We start from the raw sequence: 20,887 nt of genomic DNA, 5'->3' as shown, positions 1-20,887 counted from the left end.
TGTGCTACGTCTCCCTGGCAAAACTCCTCAATGTCAGGTGAAAAGAAGCGGCTGGCGACTCCACATGTCTCGGAAGAGACATGTGGTGGTCTGCAGCCCTCTCTAGATCGGCAGAGGGGGTGGAGCAGCGACCGGGACGGCTCAGAGAGCAGGGTGATTGGCCATGTACAATTAGGAAGAAAAAAAGGATGGGGGGGGGGATTAAAAAAAAGACATTTGTTTGCATGTAAATCTCAAGACTATAGTTTTATCAGTTAGCAGTTTGTTCAGGTTCATGGTAAGATCTTAAATGTCACTTTCTTAAACTGTAAAACTTCTCTGGGTTTGATCGTTTTCGAGCCACAGTTTGAGATTCCTACTTTATGTCGATAAATGATATCATCAGAAATGTTTATTTTGAGCGCATGTTTCTGGTCATGTGTTTATTTGTTCTCAACACATCAGCCATTTTGGTCTTTCTTAGTCCTTACCGTGACAGTCCTTGCCATCTCCAGCCAGCGTATAGCCTGGTCTGCAACTGCACACAGTCAGGCCAGCTTCCCAGCGACACACCTGGGCACAGCCTCCATTCCTGTCCTCACAGGGGTCCCTCACTGACACACACAAACACACACACACACACACACACACACACACACACAACGGTGAAAAGGGCAGACAAGGCAGACAATAAATCAACAAACCAGGCCAAACTGGCGATTTTAACCTCTAGGTTTCAGATGGTTGGCAGACTAGTGTCTTCATATTCTGGTATTGGTGACATGTAAAACACCTACATCTCACTCCCAGCTACCCAATCAAAATTATGAATTTTTGAATTTGCCATTTTAAGATTTTAATTGAACAATGATTTTGTTTAAGGCCTTGCTGCTCAACTTCCATCATGTCTTGAATCTTCATTATTTTGCTTTTTACTGTATTGTTCAGTGTAAAAAAAATAATAATACAAGGACTGAGGTTTCTTCCTATTTTTTTCTCCCTGTTAAAGTGTTTTTTTAGGGAGTTGTTCCTTATCCAATGCGAGGATATAAGGGCAGGATGTTGTGTTGCTGTAAACCTCCTTGAGGCAAATTTGTAATGTGTGATATTGGGTTATACAAATAAAACTGACTTGATCGGCTTGACTTTATCAGAGATGGACTGGTGGAAAATTAGTTTTAATGACACACTGACAGGATCGAACTGAAGAAAAAAACCCTTGTAATGTAATTGTTGGACTGTCTTTTAAACGGTGAACAGCTGTTATTAATAGTTGCCGCGATGACTTGCTTTTTGCTTTCATTTTGTGTGCCTAGCTAAATTTAGAAGACAACAGCCCACATATGATCTGTAACCTGACTTGTAACCTCAATGACTATCTTTAAGTATGGATGACCAACAGACATTTTGCTTGTCCACAACATCTGCAGGGGGTGGACTTACATTCACAGTGTCTCCCGTCTCTCTTCAGCTGGTAGTTCTTGCGACACTCACATTTGTAGTGGCTGTTCCCCATGTCAACACACTTGTGCTCACATCCGCCGTTCTTCACCACGCACGAGTTCACCGCTTGTCAGCAAAAGGGCAGAAACACAAACATACAGTGTTGTAAACAAATGTCCATTTCGACGGTCAAAATAATGACTGACCAAGTCAATGTGGAGCTTGTATGTCTAGCTCACAAGGTGGACAAACATGTAACGGATCCTGGACAATCTAAAAAATTTTCGTACACATTAACTTCTGTGGCCACAAGATTATGGAAAACTCTTGGGTAAAAGCTAGAAATTGGAAAAATAATATCCCAGTCCATTCCGGTGAGGTTACCCTTGGTTACTGTCTAATGATCTTTCCATCCCATTAATTCCTGTGATTTAATGATGTGCCAAATAAGGAAGTCAGCCCTGTGCCTTCTGGGTGCTCTAAACACAGGCATGATGACACAGACAGCCTGTGAAACTAATGCAATAGCCGGCTAACAAAAATAATGACTTCAGCAGATACAATTAGAAAATCCTTTGACCCCCCCCCCCCATTTCCGTCCCTTACCACGAAGTTAGAGCAGGCAAATGGGAAAGAGGTCAGCCCATAAGGTGAAAGAAAATCCTGCAGAAAGCCTGTAGATCTTAAATAACACATCATATGCTTCGAGCTGTGGATACCTCAAAGCACTGAAATATTAGCGATAGAGGAATCAAGCTTTTTTTTTTTTTGCAATGCACGATTCCCTGGAAGAAAGCGAAGCTCTGTGGGGAAAACATGACACGATGAGGCCAAGCGCTCGCTGTTGAACATGGCGGCTCTGGAAACATACCAGAGACACTCTCTTCCATTTGTCAAGGTGTGAATCACAGTCATGTCTCAGAGGAACAGCACACCACGCCAGATGTTCCCTCCATTTGTTGCCTGGGTCCAGACCTTTGAATCCACCCACTCCACCGAGCCGACTGATTCTTTTGGTCTGGCATCATGACATGAACCAGTGGTTTCTCAGTTGAAAAAGTGATTTGCTGTCGTCAAGCTGTTGTTAAATGTTAAAAACTGTGTGTTTTCTCCATATTACCTGACATCGTAGTTTGTTTTACTTCACTCCGCTCCACTTTTAAAAACCAGTATGTTGGCATGGCTATGCAGCAGTGCCAACTTAAAATGACGTTAGATTCAGGCCGATACATTGGTCTCTAGTGGTTGGTTAAGGAAAACCGAATACCCCTCTCTCACGGAAATCGATTAGAGTCGAGGCAAGATGGAAGACGGAAATGTAGCGTAACAAGTTGACAATTCTGTCTGACATCCGGCAACTCCATGTGAGCAAGCCACAAGTTATTTTCACACATTTTTTTGGCAAGTCGGAAAACTTTGCGCAGTGCCAGATTAAAAAAAAAAAGTTTCTGTGACTGAAAACTGGGGATTCCAATTTCTATTGGCATTGCCCTGTTGGGGCCTTCTACCTCTCTACCTCAAAATTCAACCTTTCCAGAAATAAAAAAAAAACTGGTTTCCTCTGACTTTTTTATTTTGTTTTTTTTTTGTTTTTACATTCAACAAAACATTTTTAAAGGTCTGGTTACATCCACGCATCATAAAACATACAAAATGGGGACCCTGTCAGCTGTCAGTCATGAAAAACCCAACTTTAAAATAAACCACATAGTAAGATTAGAGGTGCACATTTTAGTACAAATCTATTAGAAGAACTGAAAAGGACATTAATATTCTCTGAGTGCATGGCTTATGCTTGTCTGGAACCAATAGCTGTAACCATAACCATTTGGGCACAGTGACGCAGTGGTTAGCGCTGTTGCCTCACAGCAAGAAGGTCCTGGGTTTGAACCCTGGGGTTGTCCAACCTTGGGGTTGTCCTCTGTGTGGAGTTTCATGTTCTCCCCGTGTCTGCGGTGGGTTTCCTCTGGGTGCTCCGGTTTCCCCCACCATCAAAAGAAACATGCATGTTAGGTTTTATACTCCTGTCTGTGCCCCTGACCAAGGCAATGGGAAAAGAAAGAACTGTCGTTGGTCCCCAGGAGCTGCAGCTGCCCACTGCTACTAGCTACACAGATCACAGCTAGGATGGTTAATATGAAGTAACTGAATTTCCCCAAGGGGATTAATAAAGGAAATTTAATTAATAATCACACCTATTTTTTTTTGCATGTGTTGTTCCAATATTGCTCAATGCCAAATAGGATTTGCTGTAGTTTTTATGTATAAAAAGAAAATGCAATGCAGCCCTTCCTAATTTACCACAGAAAGACTCATACCACAATGGTTACCAAAGCTGTGCAGTGTTTTGTGCTTACCAATACAGGTTCGTCCATCACTGTGCATGCGGAAGCCTTCGCTGCATTCGCAGTGATAAGAGCCCAGTGTGTTGACACATGTTTGCTGGCATCCTCCGTTGAGCTCCTCACACTCATTCGCATCTGCACACAGGCAAATAGTACATTTACATTCACATGCACAGATGCACATGCACACCCAACAGACACAAAAAAATACAGGACTAATAAAAACAAACAATGCCACCAATAAAAAAACAAACAAAAATACAAAATGGTGGACAAGACACAATTTGTTGTGCAATTTAGTGAACATCAAAAAGCCTCAAAGACTCATGTGGTATGTATTTGCGCCTAATGTGTGAAACGGCTCATTTACGAGCATGCCTGTCACGGTCATGTCAGTTAAAAAACAATAAAAATACTTAGCAAACGCTGCCTTTTATGTGATATCATCTCCATGAAGCATCGCTGCACCATCATGCAGAACGCAATTACTTTCCCAGTGCAGGAAAGTAATGATTTGAACGACAAACTAAAGGTTCTTTAAGAAGTGGAATATTTATTGCATCCTTAATAGTCTCATGTCCAGCTTTCCCAAGGGCAAATGAAGCATCACATTTGCAGTGAGTCAATGTGAAGACCAGTGATGTGCAGTCAGGGGAGGCAGGGTAGGCAGTGCCTCACCCAAGCTTATAAGAAAAGAAATGAAATATCATGGTAGTAAACCAAAAAATTATTTATTTAGCTTTAATTTGTTAAGATTGTTGTAAAAATTCAAAAAAAATAATGTAAAACTTGTTGTTTTATCAATAAAAGGCATGCCCTATTCAGGATGGCTTGCTCCCAAAGCTAGCATTCGTGAATGCAGGCTGCTGAGGCAGGCTGCTTGTGCCTCTCTCTGGCACAAATAAATATAGTTCACTGCCTACCCAGCCATGGCTCACTGCACGTTACTGTTGAAGACAATGAAAACAAATCATGTTTTGTTTGTTTTTATAAGCAAAATATTTGAAAAAGAAGAACGTTTCGACACATGCTTTTTTAGACCATTTCCTTTGTCCTTTAGTCTCAAATCTGCCTGAAAATGCAAGTTTCATTTTAAGCTGGTTCTTAAAATGTTGCTGTGACTTTTAACCAAAGCGTATGACTTGGCTGACAGTGATAAGCCCAGCTCTCAGACTGCCCTTTGTCCATGTTGAGACAAGTAGGTATGTGAAATATATGGATTTTTTTTCCGCTGCATTCTTCCTGTTGGTAGTAGGGTGCCTTGGTTTTCAGACTGCCAGTCCTATAACAGACCACACAATGCTTCCTATCAAGGTTTCCTGGAGCAAGAACTCCTCACGGATGCTCCTGTGTTCATCCATCCATCCATTATCCAAACCGCCAGTCCTATTCAGGGTCACGGGAAGCTGGAGCCTATCCCAGCAGTCACTGGGCGGCAGGCAGGGAGACACCCTGACAGGCCACCAGGCCATCACAGGGCCGACACATTCACTCCTAGGGACAATTTAGTATGGCTGATTCACCTGACCTATATGTCTTTGGACTGTGGGAGGAAACCGGAGCACCCGGAGGAAACCCACACAGACACGGAGAAAACATGCAAAGTCCACACAGAGGATGACCCCCCCCCCCAAGGTTGGACTACCCTGGGGCTCGAACCCAGGACCTTTTTGCTGTGAGGCGACCGCACTAACCACCCCCCCCCCCCGTGTTCATGTGTCGTGGAAAATGTGGACATCTATCAGCAAAACATGTAAACAAATGAAACGCTTACTACTCCATTTGTGGTATGATAACTGAATACAAACACTATTTACACTAGTTGTTGACATAGCTTCTCTGTATGGGTGAGAAATTCCCCTCAGCAGGGGATCCATGAGAGGAGCACATACCTGAAGCCCCCCCTTCAAGGACAGTCAGGCTTTACTACACATCTGGAAAACATATCACACATCCCCTTTATGACTTTTCACTGCTGTCTCACTCACAAGCAGCGTCAGCATTATGGGCGGGGCTTGGGGGGGGTCCAGGCCTGTCCAATGAGGTCACTGTGCCCCTTCAGCTGAATTCTTTCCTTGACAAAAAAATAAAACTGAAACACTTTTACAGCTGTAAGTAAAATTATATCATACATGCAAAATAAAGCGCACAACAGTGATAGCTCGTATTTAGGGAACCGTTTCTTACTAAAAATAACAACCCCTGCCTAGCCAAATAAAAACAACCATAGCCAGATTGCATGACCAGCCAATCAATTATATATGACAAGGTTGAATTTATAGTTGTGTAGAGACATAAGCTAAAACTTAGCAAGCTGTTCTGGTGGCGAATTCATAAATCCACTTATGCACCTTGGGAAAATCTCCCTCCTGCTTTGTACACTGTGCTATTTAAGAGTGGTACTGTAAAGGTGTCCGGGTACCGTAGTGGTCTATTCCATTGCCTACCAAATGAGGATCACCAGTTCGAATCCGGCTTGGTCGGGTGTCCCTACAGACACAATTGGCCGTGTCTGCGGGTGGGAAGCCAGATGTGGGTATGTGTCCTGATTGCTGAACTAGCACCTCCTCTGGTCGGTCGGGGTGCCTGTTCGGGAGGAGGGGGAACTGGAGGGAATAGTGTGACCCTCCCATGTGCTATGCCCCCCCCCGGTGAAATGCCTCACTGTCAGGTGAAAAGAAGCGGCTGGCGACTCCACATGTATCGGAGGAGCCATGTGGTAGTCTGCAGCCCTCCCTGGATCGGCAGAGGGGAGTGGGGTAATTGGCCAAGTACAATTGGGGTGAAAAATGGGGAGAGGGACCCCCCCCTCCAAAAAAGTTTACACTTTTGTAATTGTGGATATGTTTTTGGGTGTGCATGCATAAGGTTGTGTAATTATGCATACTGGTTCTTGATGTGGCCTAAAGGATGGTGTTAATCCTTTAATTTGGTGTGCAACCTGTGAAGGTGGTGACCCAATGTATAGGTTTAGTCACTATGTAGAATTCCCTCCTGCAGTACTGTATTAAATGCAAAAAACTTAACAGGTTTCCCCCTGTGCATCTTAGTTTATAACCTCTGGTTTTGTGGACATAGTACGTGCACACCTGTGGGCATAAGCGACAGCATGCACACCTCTCTGTCATAGTTTATTTCTTTCATGAAACATGATAATGTTAATTATACACTTAATAAAAGCTATGTGAGGTGAACAAAATTACCCCCTGTCAAAGTTGATTGTCCATCCATTCTTTATGCTCTGGCACCGACCCAGCTCACAAGTGTTTTGATGCTTGCACTAATAGTGACGGAGGAGGAGTGGGCAGGTAGCAGCACTTCTGGGAGCGAATAGTCACTCAACATACATACATAAATATAGTGTGTGTGTGTGTGTGTGTGTGTGTGTGTGTGTGTGTATGTGTGTGTATGTGTGTGTATGTGTGTATATATATATTCTTTTTTCTTATTATTGTGTATGTGTGAGTGTGTGTGCGTGTGTGTGTCTGAGAGAGAGAGAGGTAACACATGTATACTGTTTGTCTTTCTGAGTGAATGTGTGTAACATGTTTTTGTCTCTCTATGTATTTCCATCCTTCTGTGTACTATATGTGCAAACACACACACACACACACACACACACACACACACACACACACACACACACACACACACACACACACAGAGTGTGGAGCGCATTGCATTGCAAACAAGCCAACAGACTTGCAGCTTTCTTTACACCCTCGCCTCTTTAGAGTGGTCTCTGATGGGCCTGTGGGAACAGCACTCTTCAAAATGTCCTCAGTACTATTTTAATTAGCATGCCACCAATAATAGGGACTAAGTGGGAGGTCACAGTGGAAGCCTTTCACTGGTAAAAGAAAGAGCCCTTTTCACAGCCCCGGCATAGATTACTGTGATCAGGTTAAAGAAACTAAAAATCCACATGGCAAATTCATTTAGCATCTGTCAGACTGAAAGAAGGAAGCCCTACACAAGCCCTGTGTGAAGGATCACATATTCACGAAGGAACTCTATCATCAGCCGAAACTCTGCTGTACTCCAGCACACTGACACAGGGGAGGTTCTTCAAGGCTTATATACTTATTGGTCTCCACATGTGAGAGGATTTCGAGGGGATACACAATGGCTGCTTTTCACCTCTGAGAGAGGTTGTGTGTCTAGTGGGGGGTGGAGGGCTGTGGGGGTCGGAGCCATGTGGTCTGTATGCTATCGTGTAACACTGGTTGGCTCAACGCTAAGGAGCTGCGCTAGCATCTACACTTGGCCAAAATAAATGCTGAATGCACTTCAAAAAATCCAAAAGTAAGAAAAATAACATTAGTTTAGACTTTAAATGTGATATGTATTAAATCAAGGCCCCTATATATTTGAAATCAACTGATTGCATGCATAAATTTACCTTTTAATTTTCAACCACCTTAGGGTCAACAAGAACAGGAGATGGGAGAAACTCAATACACCCCAATTGTCAAAGGAGGTGGTTTCAGACCCCGACACGTTCTTTAATGGACCATTACTTCTGAGGGTCCCAGACAGACCAAGCATTCTTCATATAGTCTCCACTCTCAGAAACTCTCTGCCCCTGGATAAGGAAGGCCCAGTATTCAAAATCAACATCTTCAGGTGCAAAGCACCTCATGAACCTGGCTTCTAAGTCCCTCACAAACTGACACGTTCAGCTGTAAGATCTGCACTGGGGCGGGGAAGTGTTGCAACACCTCCAAACATGTTTGTGTGTGTGTGTGTGTGTGTGTGTGTGTGTGTGTGTGTGTGTGTGTGTGTGTGTGTGTGTGTGTGTGTGTGTGTGTGTGTGTGTGTGTGTGTGTATACCTAAAAATATAAATTGTTGTAAGATGTTGAAGATTTTACTTTTTATTAATTAACTATCATCTTTGGGCAAACTATTTTTCTTCTACACCCCCACCCTTAGTCTCTCTCTCATATTCTATCACTTGGTATTGCTGATGTGGTTTCACTTGAGGTAGGATTTCACAGAAAAACCATCGATAGAAATCCAAATAAGACATGGCCTATCACCTTTAACATGCTCAAACGATCAATCTTTTGATAAAGTTTACTGCAATCAACACGAGACCAACTTCCAATTACAAATTTAAGACAACAGCTATGTTTCCATCCAACTGTCAAGCAAATTTTAAGTAGACTTTTTTTTCCTCCCCCCCCCCCCCGTTTTTCTCCCCAATTGTACCTGGTCAATTACCCCACTCTTCTGAGCCCTCCCCTCTGCTGATCCGGGGAGGGCTGCACTGCAAACTGCCACATGTCTCTTCTGATACATATGGAGACGTAGCGTGTGGGAGGATCACGCTATTTCCCCCAGTTCACCCTCCCCCCGAACAAGCACCCCGATCAACCAGAAGAGGCGCTAGCACAGCAACCAGGACACATACCCACATCCGGCCTCCCACCCATAGACACAGTCAATTGTATCTGTTGGGACACCCGACCAAGCCGGAGGTAACACAGGGATTCAAATCGGCAATCCCCGTGTTGGTAGGCAACGGAATAGACCACTATGCTACCTGGATGCTCCCATTTTGAGAAGACTTCTATAAAGTCACAAAAAAAAAAAAAGTGAATTAGGTGTGTTACCATTGGATCAGTTTAGCAAAAAAAAAAAACAACCTGAAAGTAGTTATACATGGCCTACGCCATATGTCCAAACTTCAACACCCACCAGAAAGACGGACCAGTTAGGATGAAGAAATAGCTGGTCATGTGATTAAATTCTATTCACATTTCATTTTTGATTAGGCATTAGGCATTTCCATCGTCCATTTAGCTCATAAACTCTTTATCTACTAAAGCAAAGTGAGCATAAACACTTTTTTTGTGACATTGAGGATGTTTTTTCAGATTTTGCCCTTTCCATGCAGTTTTTCTAATGCTGTACTTCATGAGCATTAAAATGCTTTGATGGAAACTTGGCTGATGATCCCGTCTTGTTCCGTTTACAACAAAGTCACTCAACAGCTGTATTTTGCATGCTCATATGAGACTGTGTGTCCTTGTTTTTCCTATAAAGATGTTTTATAGAATTCAGATAGACACCTTAAAAAATAAAAGAAGAAGGTCAGAGTTGCTGGAGTCTGTTTTTTCATTGGTATACTCTACGGCCCTAAACCTCCCTGAGTGACGATATCCTGTGCCAGCAGTTAAGAGGCCAGGACACCTGTTCACACCTTAAACTCCACAGGACAAATGGACGTCAGTACCTTCCGCTAACTCTGCATGTTTCTGTCAGTCCACGCAAGACAGGGTTATCCCATAACCCCAGTCCTTGACACAGGGTGCTGTAAAAAGTTTTTATTAGAAAATTGGCTGCCTGTGTGGTCGGCCCACCCCTTTAAAAACCTGGGCTAGAAAAGTTAACATTCAGAGAGCTAATATTGACTGCAGAGATGATGCTGACCTTTGCTGAATGCTCACATTGGAGGGAGTAAAAAAAAACAAAAAAACAATCTATCCTTCTTGTATTATTCTTTAACTTGATTATTACATGTGATGTTTTACATTTTCTTTGGAAATGTAAAAGGCACAGCCGAGGGAGCACTGAATATAGTTTATTGAACTTATTCAAAGGCAAAGGTGATTTAAAGTCTAGTCCTGAAAAGAAGAAAGAATATTCTTCCATTCATAACATGATGCAGGAAACTCCAGCTGAGTGGAAAGCCTGTAAGGCTGCCAAGTAGATTTTGAGGTTGAAAAACCAACACACTGTATTTCTGCACTCTAACTTTGTCCAGATCTCAGTCTTACCCTGACATGCCTTGCCGTCCGGCCCCAGTCTACTGCCCTCAGGACACTTGCAGTAGTAGCTGCCAATGGTGTTGCAACAGTAGCCCTCACAGATGCCGTCATTAACCTCACATTCGTTCACATCTGAAGGGGGGGAGAAAGCAAGACAGTTTAACTGAATAAATCATAGTCTGAAAAAACTCTACAGCCAAATCTACTGTTAAGTCTGAGAGGTTGCTGACCTTCTCACAACCTCCTTATTCTCCCACTTCCCTCTCTCGAGCATAAATGAAGGCTCCCAAACTATCACTAAACTTATTTTATGCCTTCACATCACTAAATTATGACACAGCTGCAAAATAAAAGTAATGACACTTTCTCTCTTGCAGGGGTGATTACAAGTAAAACACCCGAGGATGAATATCAAACTGTTGTAGTTGTTACGTCTGATCTACTGAAGCAATCTAATGTGGCAACGGCATCGGTAAATATAAGAGTAATGAAAGAGGGAAATGTAGGACATATATCTTCTAACACATGAAGAATGACCAAACAATGGCTTCAAACTCAGAATATTTCCTATCCAAACTAAAACAATCATTAATTAGCTCAGAAATTCATCAGCCATTTCCAGTTTCTCAGCCCTTATTGGTTCACTCTATAGGGCATGAGAACTATTTTCATTTCTCCCTTGTTAAATCTCCCTCTTCTGCCCTGAAATGGTTTCCAGCCTGGTTCCTTATTTACCCCTCACTCTCCTGCAATATCCATTCCACTCTCCTTGTTCTGGCACTATGCTCTTTAATGATTCCCATCAACTCTGTTTAAGAATGAGATTTTGCATCGCCACCAAAGAACGCCTTTAAATGGAGATGTTTCTTTACTATATACATGGAGCAGCATGTCACACGGCTAATATGACCAAGCTCTGACACAAGATACCACAAAATAACTGTTATTTTCATATTAGCCTGACCAAGGCAAGATTTATAATAGACAAAGACTGAAATGTTCTGCTTAGTGTCAGTATTTGTTTCTGCAAAATGTCTAGGGAGCTTTGGAATGACACTTTGGAATATTGTTTTTCTGGATCCATATTGGTAACAGTTGTATTTATGCAAAGCAATCAGACATAGTCAAGAAAACAATACAAGTTATAATTTGAATAGAATTTTGTTTCCATATGATCAGTTTATATGCAGATGAAATGCAAGGCTATGAAGTACAGATAAAGACAACCCAGTAATGTTCTTTACCAAAGGGTCTATAATGAATGTCTTTACATGGCAAAAGGTGAGTAAAAACGGCAGACGTTTTTGCCTCAGAAGGCAAGCCTGGACCTAATAATGCCGAGGTTCAGGGTTTGCTTCCTTTTCACTGCAGAAATAAAATAAATGCAATTCCCATGATACAATGAGGCACTTGTAGGACTCTTTCACCAAGTGGCAAATGCTTTTAAAAGTGCAAGTTAGAGTTTTATGAAATCCTACCTTAGCAAGACCATCTGTACTAAGCCATGTTAATGGCAGTGTGAGTAAAGTTTTACTTGGAACATTTGCATGTCCACACGCAGCAAGGTCGGGGAGATAGTTCTGGAGATGACCAAGCGTGTGACATCTCTTCAGCAAAAAAAATAAAAATCAGAGTCCCTACAAAAACTGGATTAGAAGAGGATCTGACACCTCTCTGTTTTGAACCATTGTTGTTCTGATGCCTATTTGCAGGGATCCCACGTGAGCAAAGTTAATTTTTGTTTGCCGTTATATTCCAGAAAGAAAAAAAAAACTTTTTTTCTGTCCCTCCAATAGGCTACTCTCTCTCTCCCTCTCTCTCAGAGCGGAAGTGCGAGTGAGCGTGCGGAGCAGACGCCCGAGAGCGGTTGTGAGCGTTTTTCTATCTTTTTTTTTTGTTGCTATTTTTTCCTTGCAAATATTGCACATATTGTGTTTTGTTGGGTTACTGGCTTGGTTTGTGTATATAAGGGGGTTTCAAGAGGTTTTGTGTGTGTGCGTGTTTGCGGTCGACCTGGTCGGCGTGCTAAACGCCGGTATGGCGTTTACCAAACTCACCAGAGAACATGGGCTTAAAGTGTCGACCAGTTTCCCGTGTTGGGTGGAGGGAGGACTGAGCTTTTGCAGTGGGGGAGGTTGTGGGTCACAGCAGCGTTAAATCTGCTGCTAGGATGAACGGCGCTGGGGTGATTTTTGTCGACACTGCAGCCAAAGCAAACAAAGCGGTTGAAGCAGCGTTGTTGTTAATGACAGCTTCGTGTCGATGTCGCCGCTCACCACGCCGCCGACGAGAGTCACCGTTTCAAACATCCCGCCCTTCATCTCCGGGACGTTTTTGACAAGAGAGCTGTGGAGGCATGGAAAAGTAGTTTCGTTTCGTCGATCAGGACACCGTCGTCTGGCTGCAAATCGCCGCTGGTGCGACATGTAGTTTCACACAGACGACATGTTCACATGATCCTGAACAAGAAAGACCAAGACTTGGATGCAGCTTTTCGGGTGAAGGTAGATGATTTTGAGGGTCGTTTGTTTCGGGCATGCCCTGAGAAACACTCCTCTGAGGGCAAAACAGCGTGAAGGAGAGAGAGGAAATAAACAGAATGATACCAGGCGGAGCAGTGAAGAGACAACAGAAAAGGGACAGAGTCCAGACCACACGGACAAGACGGGAACCACCCAAACAGAGTGGAAAGTCTAAAAAGGAAAACATAAATGTTGAGAAGGAATCACGAAGTGAACAGGCAGTGGCATCAAACACTACAGGTGGAGTTGCAGAAGGTGTAGTGTTGAGCAGCGATGAGGATTTGGTGGAGGACGACAAAGTCTGTAGGTTTCCTGTACTAAAGAGAAAGCAGTCGGCTAAAACGAGTGGCTCTCACGCCAAAAGAGGAGCATTGATAAGGGAGAGAAGCAGGCAGTGCGAGGAACAACTGTCTGAGGTTGAGTTGGGTATGGAGGAAGAGGAGGATGACGGGGACTGTTGGTATAGACAACCAGGTACCTGTATTAAAGGAAAAACAGCACGAGGTACAAATGTCGGGAGATGAGTCTAAGTAAGAAGGTGGTGGTGTAGGCAGCCAGCCTCACACTTCCTCCCAGTTGTCAGGGGCAACGAATCAAGAGTACTATGATGCCTGCCGAATCAAGAATTTCTTGCAAAAAAAAAATTTGACAAATGTCAAAATTGAGGATTTTTTTGCAGAAAAAGAACTGTTTATGCACTCTGTTAAATCTCAGATGAGAAAAAAATAAGAATGGGGCTACACTGATCAGGAGATGCACAGGTTGAGGAAAATGGTTATGAAGCTCAAACAGGAATCACAGCATGAAGAGTCAGAAGCAGTATAAGAGAGGTCATTTCCCGTTCTGCTCAATGTTGTTCTTTTATCATGTGTTTTTTCTCTCATCAGTCTCGATGGCCAACTTCAAAGTCTCAACACTTAACCTGAATGGAGGAAGAGACGTGAGAAAGAGAAAATGTCTCTTTAAATTTGTAAAAATAAAGCTCGTTGACATCATGTTTGTCCATGAAACACACAGTGATATAATGAATGCCACTGACTGGAAGAAGGAGTAGGATGGTGATGTTGTCCTAAACCACTTGAGTAAATCTAGTGGAGGAGTGGCTCTCCTCTTTTCGAAAAACTTTTTACCACAATCTTATGTGGTAGAGGAAATAGTGAGAGGTAGATAGATGGTAGTTAGAGCCAAATATGAGTCCTTCACTTTGGTGTTTGTAAATGTATATGCTCCAAATGCAGGGCCTGACAGAGTTCAGTTTTTAACTGACCTCAGTGCGGTTTTGAATCAGTGTGGACCTGAAGAGTTTCTGTTTCTGGGAGGGGATTTTAACTGCACAGAAAATTATAACATGGACAGAAATCATATTGAACCTCATGCTGCCTCCAGACGTCAATCAAGCAGTTGATAGTAACTCATAGTTTGGTTGATGTGTGGAGAGAGATGCATGAGGATGTTAGGCAGTACATCTCGGTTCATAGTAGAGAAGCATCTTTTACTATGGCACGGCTGGATCGTTTCTATTCTTTTAGGCATAATTTCAGTATTTTTAAAGAATGCAGGATTATGCCCATAGGTTTTTCAGATCACTCAACGGTGACATGCAATGTTTTTATTGCAAAAGTAAAACAAAGGTCTGCTTATTGGCATTTTAACAATGCTCTGCTACGAGATGCACACTTCAAAGACACCTTTAATTCTTTTGGAATATTTTCAAAACTAAGAAAGGGGATTTTACGTCTTTGAAACAGTGGTGGGATTATGGGAAAGTGCATATTAAGCAGCTTTGTCAACAGTACACTCTCAATGTCTCTCGTGACATTACCAAATCTATGAGGGATCTAGAGATTGAAATAGTGGAGCTGCAGACTTCTGCAGGGTCCAAAGGAAACCGAGGCTGTGTTGAAGACCTCAAGTCCAGAAAAACTTTGCTGGCTGACTTGCTAGGTGTTAAGGCACAGGGGGCATTGGTCCAGTCTCGTTTTCAGAGTGCTGCCCTGATGGACTCACCTTCAAAGTTTTTCTTCAGCCTGGAAAAGAAGAATGGACAAAGCAGGTTCATTCACGCCCTAAAGTCAACAACAGGACACCTGCTGACTACGGCCAGTGAGATCCAGAAGAGAGCTATGGATTTTTACTCTCTTCTGTACAGCAGTGAGTACACCGAAAATGAAGGGGCATTTGACCCCTTCTGCAGTGGGCTGCCCAGAATCTCAGAGGAGAGGAACAAGGAGTTGGTAGGTTCTCTGACTGCAGAGGAGCTGTCTACAGCACTGCAGAGCATGCAGGAGGGGAAGGCCCCTGGGATTGATGTACTCCTGCCGGAATTCTACAAAGTTTTTTGGTCTGAGCTGTGTGACAACATCATTGAGCTCTTCACTGAATGTTTTAATGACTCATTCTTGCCCCAGAGCTGCAGGAGAGCTGTTCTGACATTGTTGCCAAAAAAAGACGACATGCAAGATATCAAGAACTGGCGTCCGGTCTCTCTTCTGTGTGCAGACTACAAACTGCTCTCCAGAGTCCTGTCCAACAGACTGAAGAAGGTGATAGACCAAGTCATCCATCAGACCCAAACCTACTGTGTGCCTTGCAGGTCCATTGTTGACAATGTGTCACTAATTCGGGATGTTTTGGAAGTCTCTGGTCCATTGGGCTTTGATGCTGGTCTGGTTTCATTTGATCAGGAAAAGGCGTTTGACCAGGTTGCGCACCAATGCCTTTGGAAAGTGTTAGAAAGGTTTGGCCTCAGCCCTGGATTTGTTGCCAAGATTAAGGTTTTGTACAAAGATATTGAGAGTGTACTGAAAATTAATGGTGTTTTGTGTAAACCTTTCAAAGCATGTAGAGGTATAAGACTAGGCTGCTCACTGTCGGGCATGCTCTATACGCTTTCGATTGAACCCTTATTACACAATTTTCGCTCTTGTATTGGTGGTCTGTGTTTGCCTGATTTTGGCACAAGAATTGTCTTATCTGCGTATGCAGATGATATAGTTATCGTCATAAAAACTCAAGATGATGCTGATCTGATTGAGAAACTTGTGGAAAGGTTTGGGAATCTTTCAGCTGCTAAAGTAAACTGGGCAAAAAGCGAAGCCTTAGTGGTTGGAAAGTGGTCTGCAGGTCTCCCTCAGCTGCCAGGGGGGCTAAATTGGAAGAGGGGAGGTTTCAAGTACCTAGGAATGTTTCTGGGTGATGACCATACTATTTGGAAAAACTGGGAGGGGGTGGTGGAAAAGGTGGAGGGGAGATTACAAAAGTGGAGCTGGCTGTTACCACAAATGTCTTATAGGGGAAGTGTTTTGGTTGTTAATAACTTCGCCGCCTCCACCCTCTGGCACAAGCTAACCATTTTGGAGCCCCCCTGCCAGATTGCTAAAAGAAAGTACAGTCTATTTTTGTGAACTTTTTTTGGGACAACCTGCACTGGGTACCACAGAATGTACTATACCTACCAAAAGAGGTGGGAGGGCAGGGTTTGGTGCATCTGGAGAGCAGAGTAGCAGCCTTTAGACTACAAATCATACAGCGCTACCTCACAGGGGCTGATGATGTGCTGTGGAGACCTCTCATGAGTGTTATTTTAAAAAAGGTACAGGGTTTGGGTTTAGGCGCTTCTTTGTTTCTAACAGACTGTGTTTTTAAGAACAAGCATGACCTGCCACCTTTCTATCAAGGATTGTTTAAAGCTGGGACTCTATTCAAGTGGTGCAGACTGGAGCCTACAGTGTCTCTGTTTTGGCTCCTGGAAGAACCTCTAATCCATGGGGCCAGACTGGACGTTCAGGATGACAACAAACCAGGTCTCAACAGGAGGCTATGCTCAGCTGGAACTGTTAAGTTGAAGCACATTGTGGATGCTGCAGGTCCAATGCTTCTTGACACAGAGCCAACGGCTTCACTGCTGGGCTTGAGGTCAAGCAGGCACAACAGAGATGTTCTGAATGCATGGCTTAAAAGACTCACCAGGGAGGAACTGGACATGCTGCATGACTATGCCATTGGGATCAAGACTCCTGATAATGGAGATCCGTTCCCCGAGTTGGGCCTTCAAATGGACCAGACTGGCCTAACGAGATCTTTGCCGGTCCCAAATTTGTCTACTAAAATTGACCTTTATATGGTTAGATAGAAAGGTCTTGTACAAATGTTGTGTTGTTGCCATGAATAAGAAAATGCTGCATGAGAGAAAGGACACTGTATGGAGAACAAGGCTAAAAGTGGCAGATGATTGTAAGTCAGTGTGGAGGGTGCTGTATAAAGCCCCGCTGAACAAAAGGTCAGGTGACTTGCAGTGGAGGATCCTGCAGGGAGCGCTGGCAGTCAATAGCTTCATTTCTAAGATTAACCCAACTGTTTCTGTTAAGTGTCCTTTTCTGTCGATCGCCAGAGACAATTTTTCCCTGTTTCGTGGAATGTGAAAGACTTCAGGTGCTCTTTGAAGCTCTACAAATTATATTCTCACACTGTGATGAAAGATGTTGGCGCTGGGTACAAGAGGAAGGATGCGGAAAAATGGCAACTGTTAAATTTTGTAGTGGGGCAAGCTAAGTTTTCGATTTATAGAAGCAGGAAAAGTCTAATTAATAATGGTTCAGAAGAAGATTTACTTCCTTTGTTCATTGCAAGGGTGAAGGCGAGAGTCCGAGTGGATTTCGGCTTCTTTACCTTAATGAACAACTTGGATGAATTTATTTCGCGGTGGTGTTTCACTAAAGTCATTTGTTCAGTCAATGAGAGGCAACTGGTATTTCATTCTGTCTTTGCATAGTATTTCTTTTGACCCTTTGGGAGTATGTGACTTGGACCACTGTTCTTAAAAAAAAAGACTTTTGGGCTTAATGTGAAGGAGTTGCTTGTGTTGATGTTGTGAAATGGATGTGTCTTTGTTGATTTTTTTTGTTTTATGTAAAATAAAGTTTTTAAAAATTCAGAATTCTCTGTCTATGTTGATGATGAGTTTCACATGTAAATGAGAAACAATCCCACCTTAAGTATTGTTGTGTTTACTAGTCTCTCTTCATTCTGTCTCTCTCTCTCTCTCTACTTATTGATAGTTAGCATGGCGCTCATAGCATGTAACCACATATGTGTTGTAGTTGTTGTGTTGTAGTGTTGTTATTCTATGTTAAGTACACTGAGAGCCATGAAACCGGAGTCAATTTCTATGTATGTGCAAACCTATATGGTCAATAGACATGATTCTGATGTGAATGAACTGTTGGTGTCAAAGTGAACCTGGTGCGGCTGGAAATCAATCCAGCTGTTTTGATACCCAAAAAGTAGTTGTAACTGTTGGAGCTTTTTTGTTTTTATTTGTGGGAGAATATGTATGAATTTCCTTGTAAATGGTTCGCTAAGCTGAACAGCCAATCAGAGTGATCTCTCTCACCCAAGGGCTCTGCCGCCGATTCAACGAAAAGCTGCCGACAGGGGTCCAGCTAGTGTCAACGGTGCAGGATACACAGCAACAACTAGGGCCACAGACGCTCACCGGCGGCCCGACATTAACCGACCGTCGGCCTGGTGTGTCACGGCCTCGCCATCTTATAATGTCATAACTCTCAAATCTCACGCATTGGGCATGAGACTCACGCATCGAGACTCCATCTCACGGTCACACGCATAGGTTTCGAAATTTCACGCATCCCGCTAAATCTGACGCATTCAATCCAGAACTTGTTAGCTGTGCACATAGAAAGGGAAAAAGCAACATGTTAACGAAATAGCCTATACTTTAGTTTATTACTTGGTTTGATTTGATTTGTTAGTGTCAGAAATACATGAACAAGGTAAAATCTAATTGTTGATAACATCTATAACATCAAATTCCTGGGAATCCACATAACCAAAGAACTCACATGGTCACTCAACACTTCCCACCTGGTGAAGAAACCACAACAGAGGCTTTTCTTCCTCGGGAAACTTAAACACACCGGTCGCCCTCTCAGCTGCTGGTCAGCTTTTACAGAAGCACAATAGAAAGCATCCTCTGTCAATGTGTCACAGTGTGGTGTGCCAGCTGCACAGCAGAGAATAGGAAGGACTTGGCCCGGGTGGTAAAGACAACACAGAGGATTGTGGGGGCTGTGCTCCCAGACCTGGATGCTGTGTATGCTGGACACCAACAGAGGAAAGCCAGCACCATCAGCAAAGACACAACACACCCAGGTCACTGTGTGTTTGTTCCCTTGCCATCGGCGAAAAGATACCGCACCATCAAAACCCAGAATAACAGGCTGAGGAACAGCTTTTTCCCAAAAGCTGTAGCCCCCCCCCCCCCCACACACACACACACACCTGCCTATAGCTGCTGAGGACTAACTGGTACCAAAGCTGCTGCAATATGGACAACTATGTGCAATAATCCCATACACTATTTTGAACTTTAAAAGCCGCTGCTATCTTTTATTGTCTCATCATCATTTTTGCTACCTCACTTATTTTTACTACCTCACTTGTTTATACTAAATGTTGTTTGTTTTTGTTTTTATCTTGTCTTTTTAATCATTTAACTTGTCTAGTGTTGTTGGTCTGAGAGTCACCAAATGAAATGTCGTTGTGCGCACACAATGTCAATAAAGTATCTTATCTTATTACTACATCTAATTGGTTGAGCATTACTTTAGCCAATCAGACGCGTTCCTCGAGCTTGCCCCTCAGCGGCAGGTTTACGGCTTGTGCCACTTGATATTTGCGATGGTTGTACTGAAGGATAGATACAGACAGACAAATAGATAGATAGATAGATAGATAGATAGATAGATAGATAGATAGATAGATAGATAGATAGATAGATAGATAGATAGATAGATAGATAGATAGATAGATAGATAGATAGATAGATAGATAGATAGATAGATAGATAGATAGATAGATAGATAGATAGATAGATAGATGAAGAAAAAAGTGGAGAGAAAGAAGAGTTTTCACCAAGTGAGGAGAGAGCGGAAGCGGGGAGATAGATAAAAAGAGAGTTGAGTAAGTAGAAAGGTGGAAAACGTGGTCAGAGGGAAGGGATAGAAGAAGAGAAAGACAGAGAAGGAGACAGAATGGGATGAGGTGGTTTATGCATTTGATTTGTTACTTTTATTTTCATGTAGATTGAGACCTCAAAAGAAAGGGGGGGCTAGAGAGGCGCAATGAGGGACAGGCAGAGACATACAGAGAGAGAGAGTGAGACAGAGAGAGAAAGACAGAGTCAGAGAGAGACAGCGAGAGAGAGAGAGAGAGAGAGAGAGAGAGAGAGAGAGAGAGAGAGAGAGAGAGAGAGAGAGAGAGAGAGAGAGAGAGAGAGAGAGAGAGAGAGATAATGAAGAGAGACTAGTAAACAAAACAATACTTGAGGTGGGTGTTTCTCATTTACATGTGAAACTCATCATCAACATATCGGTCTGTTCTGAGAAGCTAACAGCTCTAATAACCATGATGTGGTGAAGAATATGCATATTAAAGGGTGAAAGGCATAAATGAACACAATTATGCAAGAAATATGCTCATTTACAGTGTCGTACATAACTTTTGCAAACAAAACCAGCTACAGCGATGTCTTGATGCATGCTCAATAATCCAGATATAGAAACCCAAGAAAGTTGAATCAGTTCATCTGGACACAAAGTTTAGTGGGAGAAACGTTTCATCGCTCATCTGAGTTGACTTTGTCAGTCTCAGCTGACTGCAGGTGGCTACAGATACAACAACTAATACTGTCGATGGAACAGGCCCCATGTACAATCTGTGAAATCCTGTATGACCTCAGAAACCAAGGATGGGTCGCCATATCATGATACTAGGCCACACCCACACTTGATTTCTGAGGGCAAG

At 43.0% G+C, this 20,887-nt stretch overlaps 1 protein-coding gene across 1 annotated transcript in view; it reads right to left on the bottom strand.

Annotated features, from left to right (window-relative positions):
• The window catches only part of megf6 (multiple EGF like domains 6), a 206,303-nt gene that overhangs the window by 85,413 nt on the left and 100,003 nt on the right, over positions 1-20,887 (bottom strand). The window contains exons 5-8 of the mRNA XM_056282899.1: positions 10,551-10,673; positions 3,780-3,902; positions 1,423-1,548; positions 471-593 (exon numbers count right to left, since the gene is read on the bottom strand). Of these exons, the coding sequence (XP_056138874.1) occupies positions 471-593; positions 1,423-1,548; positions 3,780-3,902; positions 10,551-10,673 (495 nt within the window). The remainder of the gene's footprint in view (positions 1-470; positions 594-1,422; positions 1,549-3,779; positions 3,903-10,550; positions 10,674-20,887) is intronic.

This window comes from Lampris incognitus, chromosome 7 (genome assembly GCF_029633865.1).
Source record: "Lampris incognitus isolate fLamInc1 chromosome 7, fLamInc1.hap2, whole genome shotgun sequence".
Taxonomy (NCBI): Eukaryota; Metazoa; Chordata; class Actinopteri; order Lampriformes; family Lampridae; genus Lampris; species Lampris incognitus.
The sequence above is the reverse complement of the archived record's forward strand: the minus strand, read 5'-3'. Positions and strand labels throughout refer to the sequence as shown.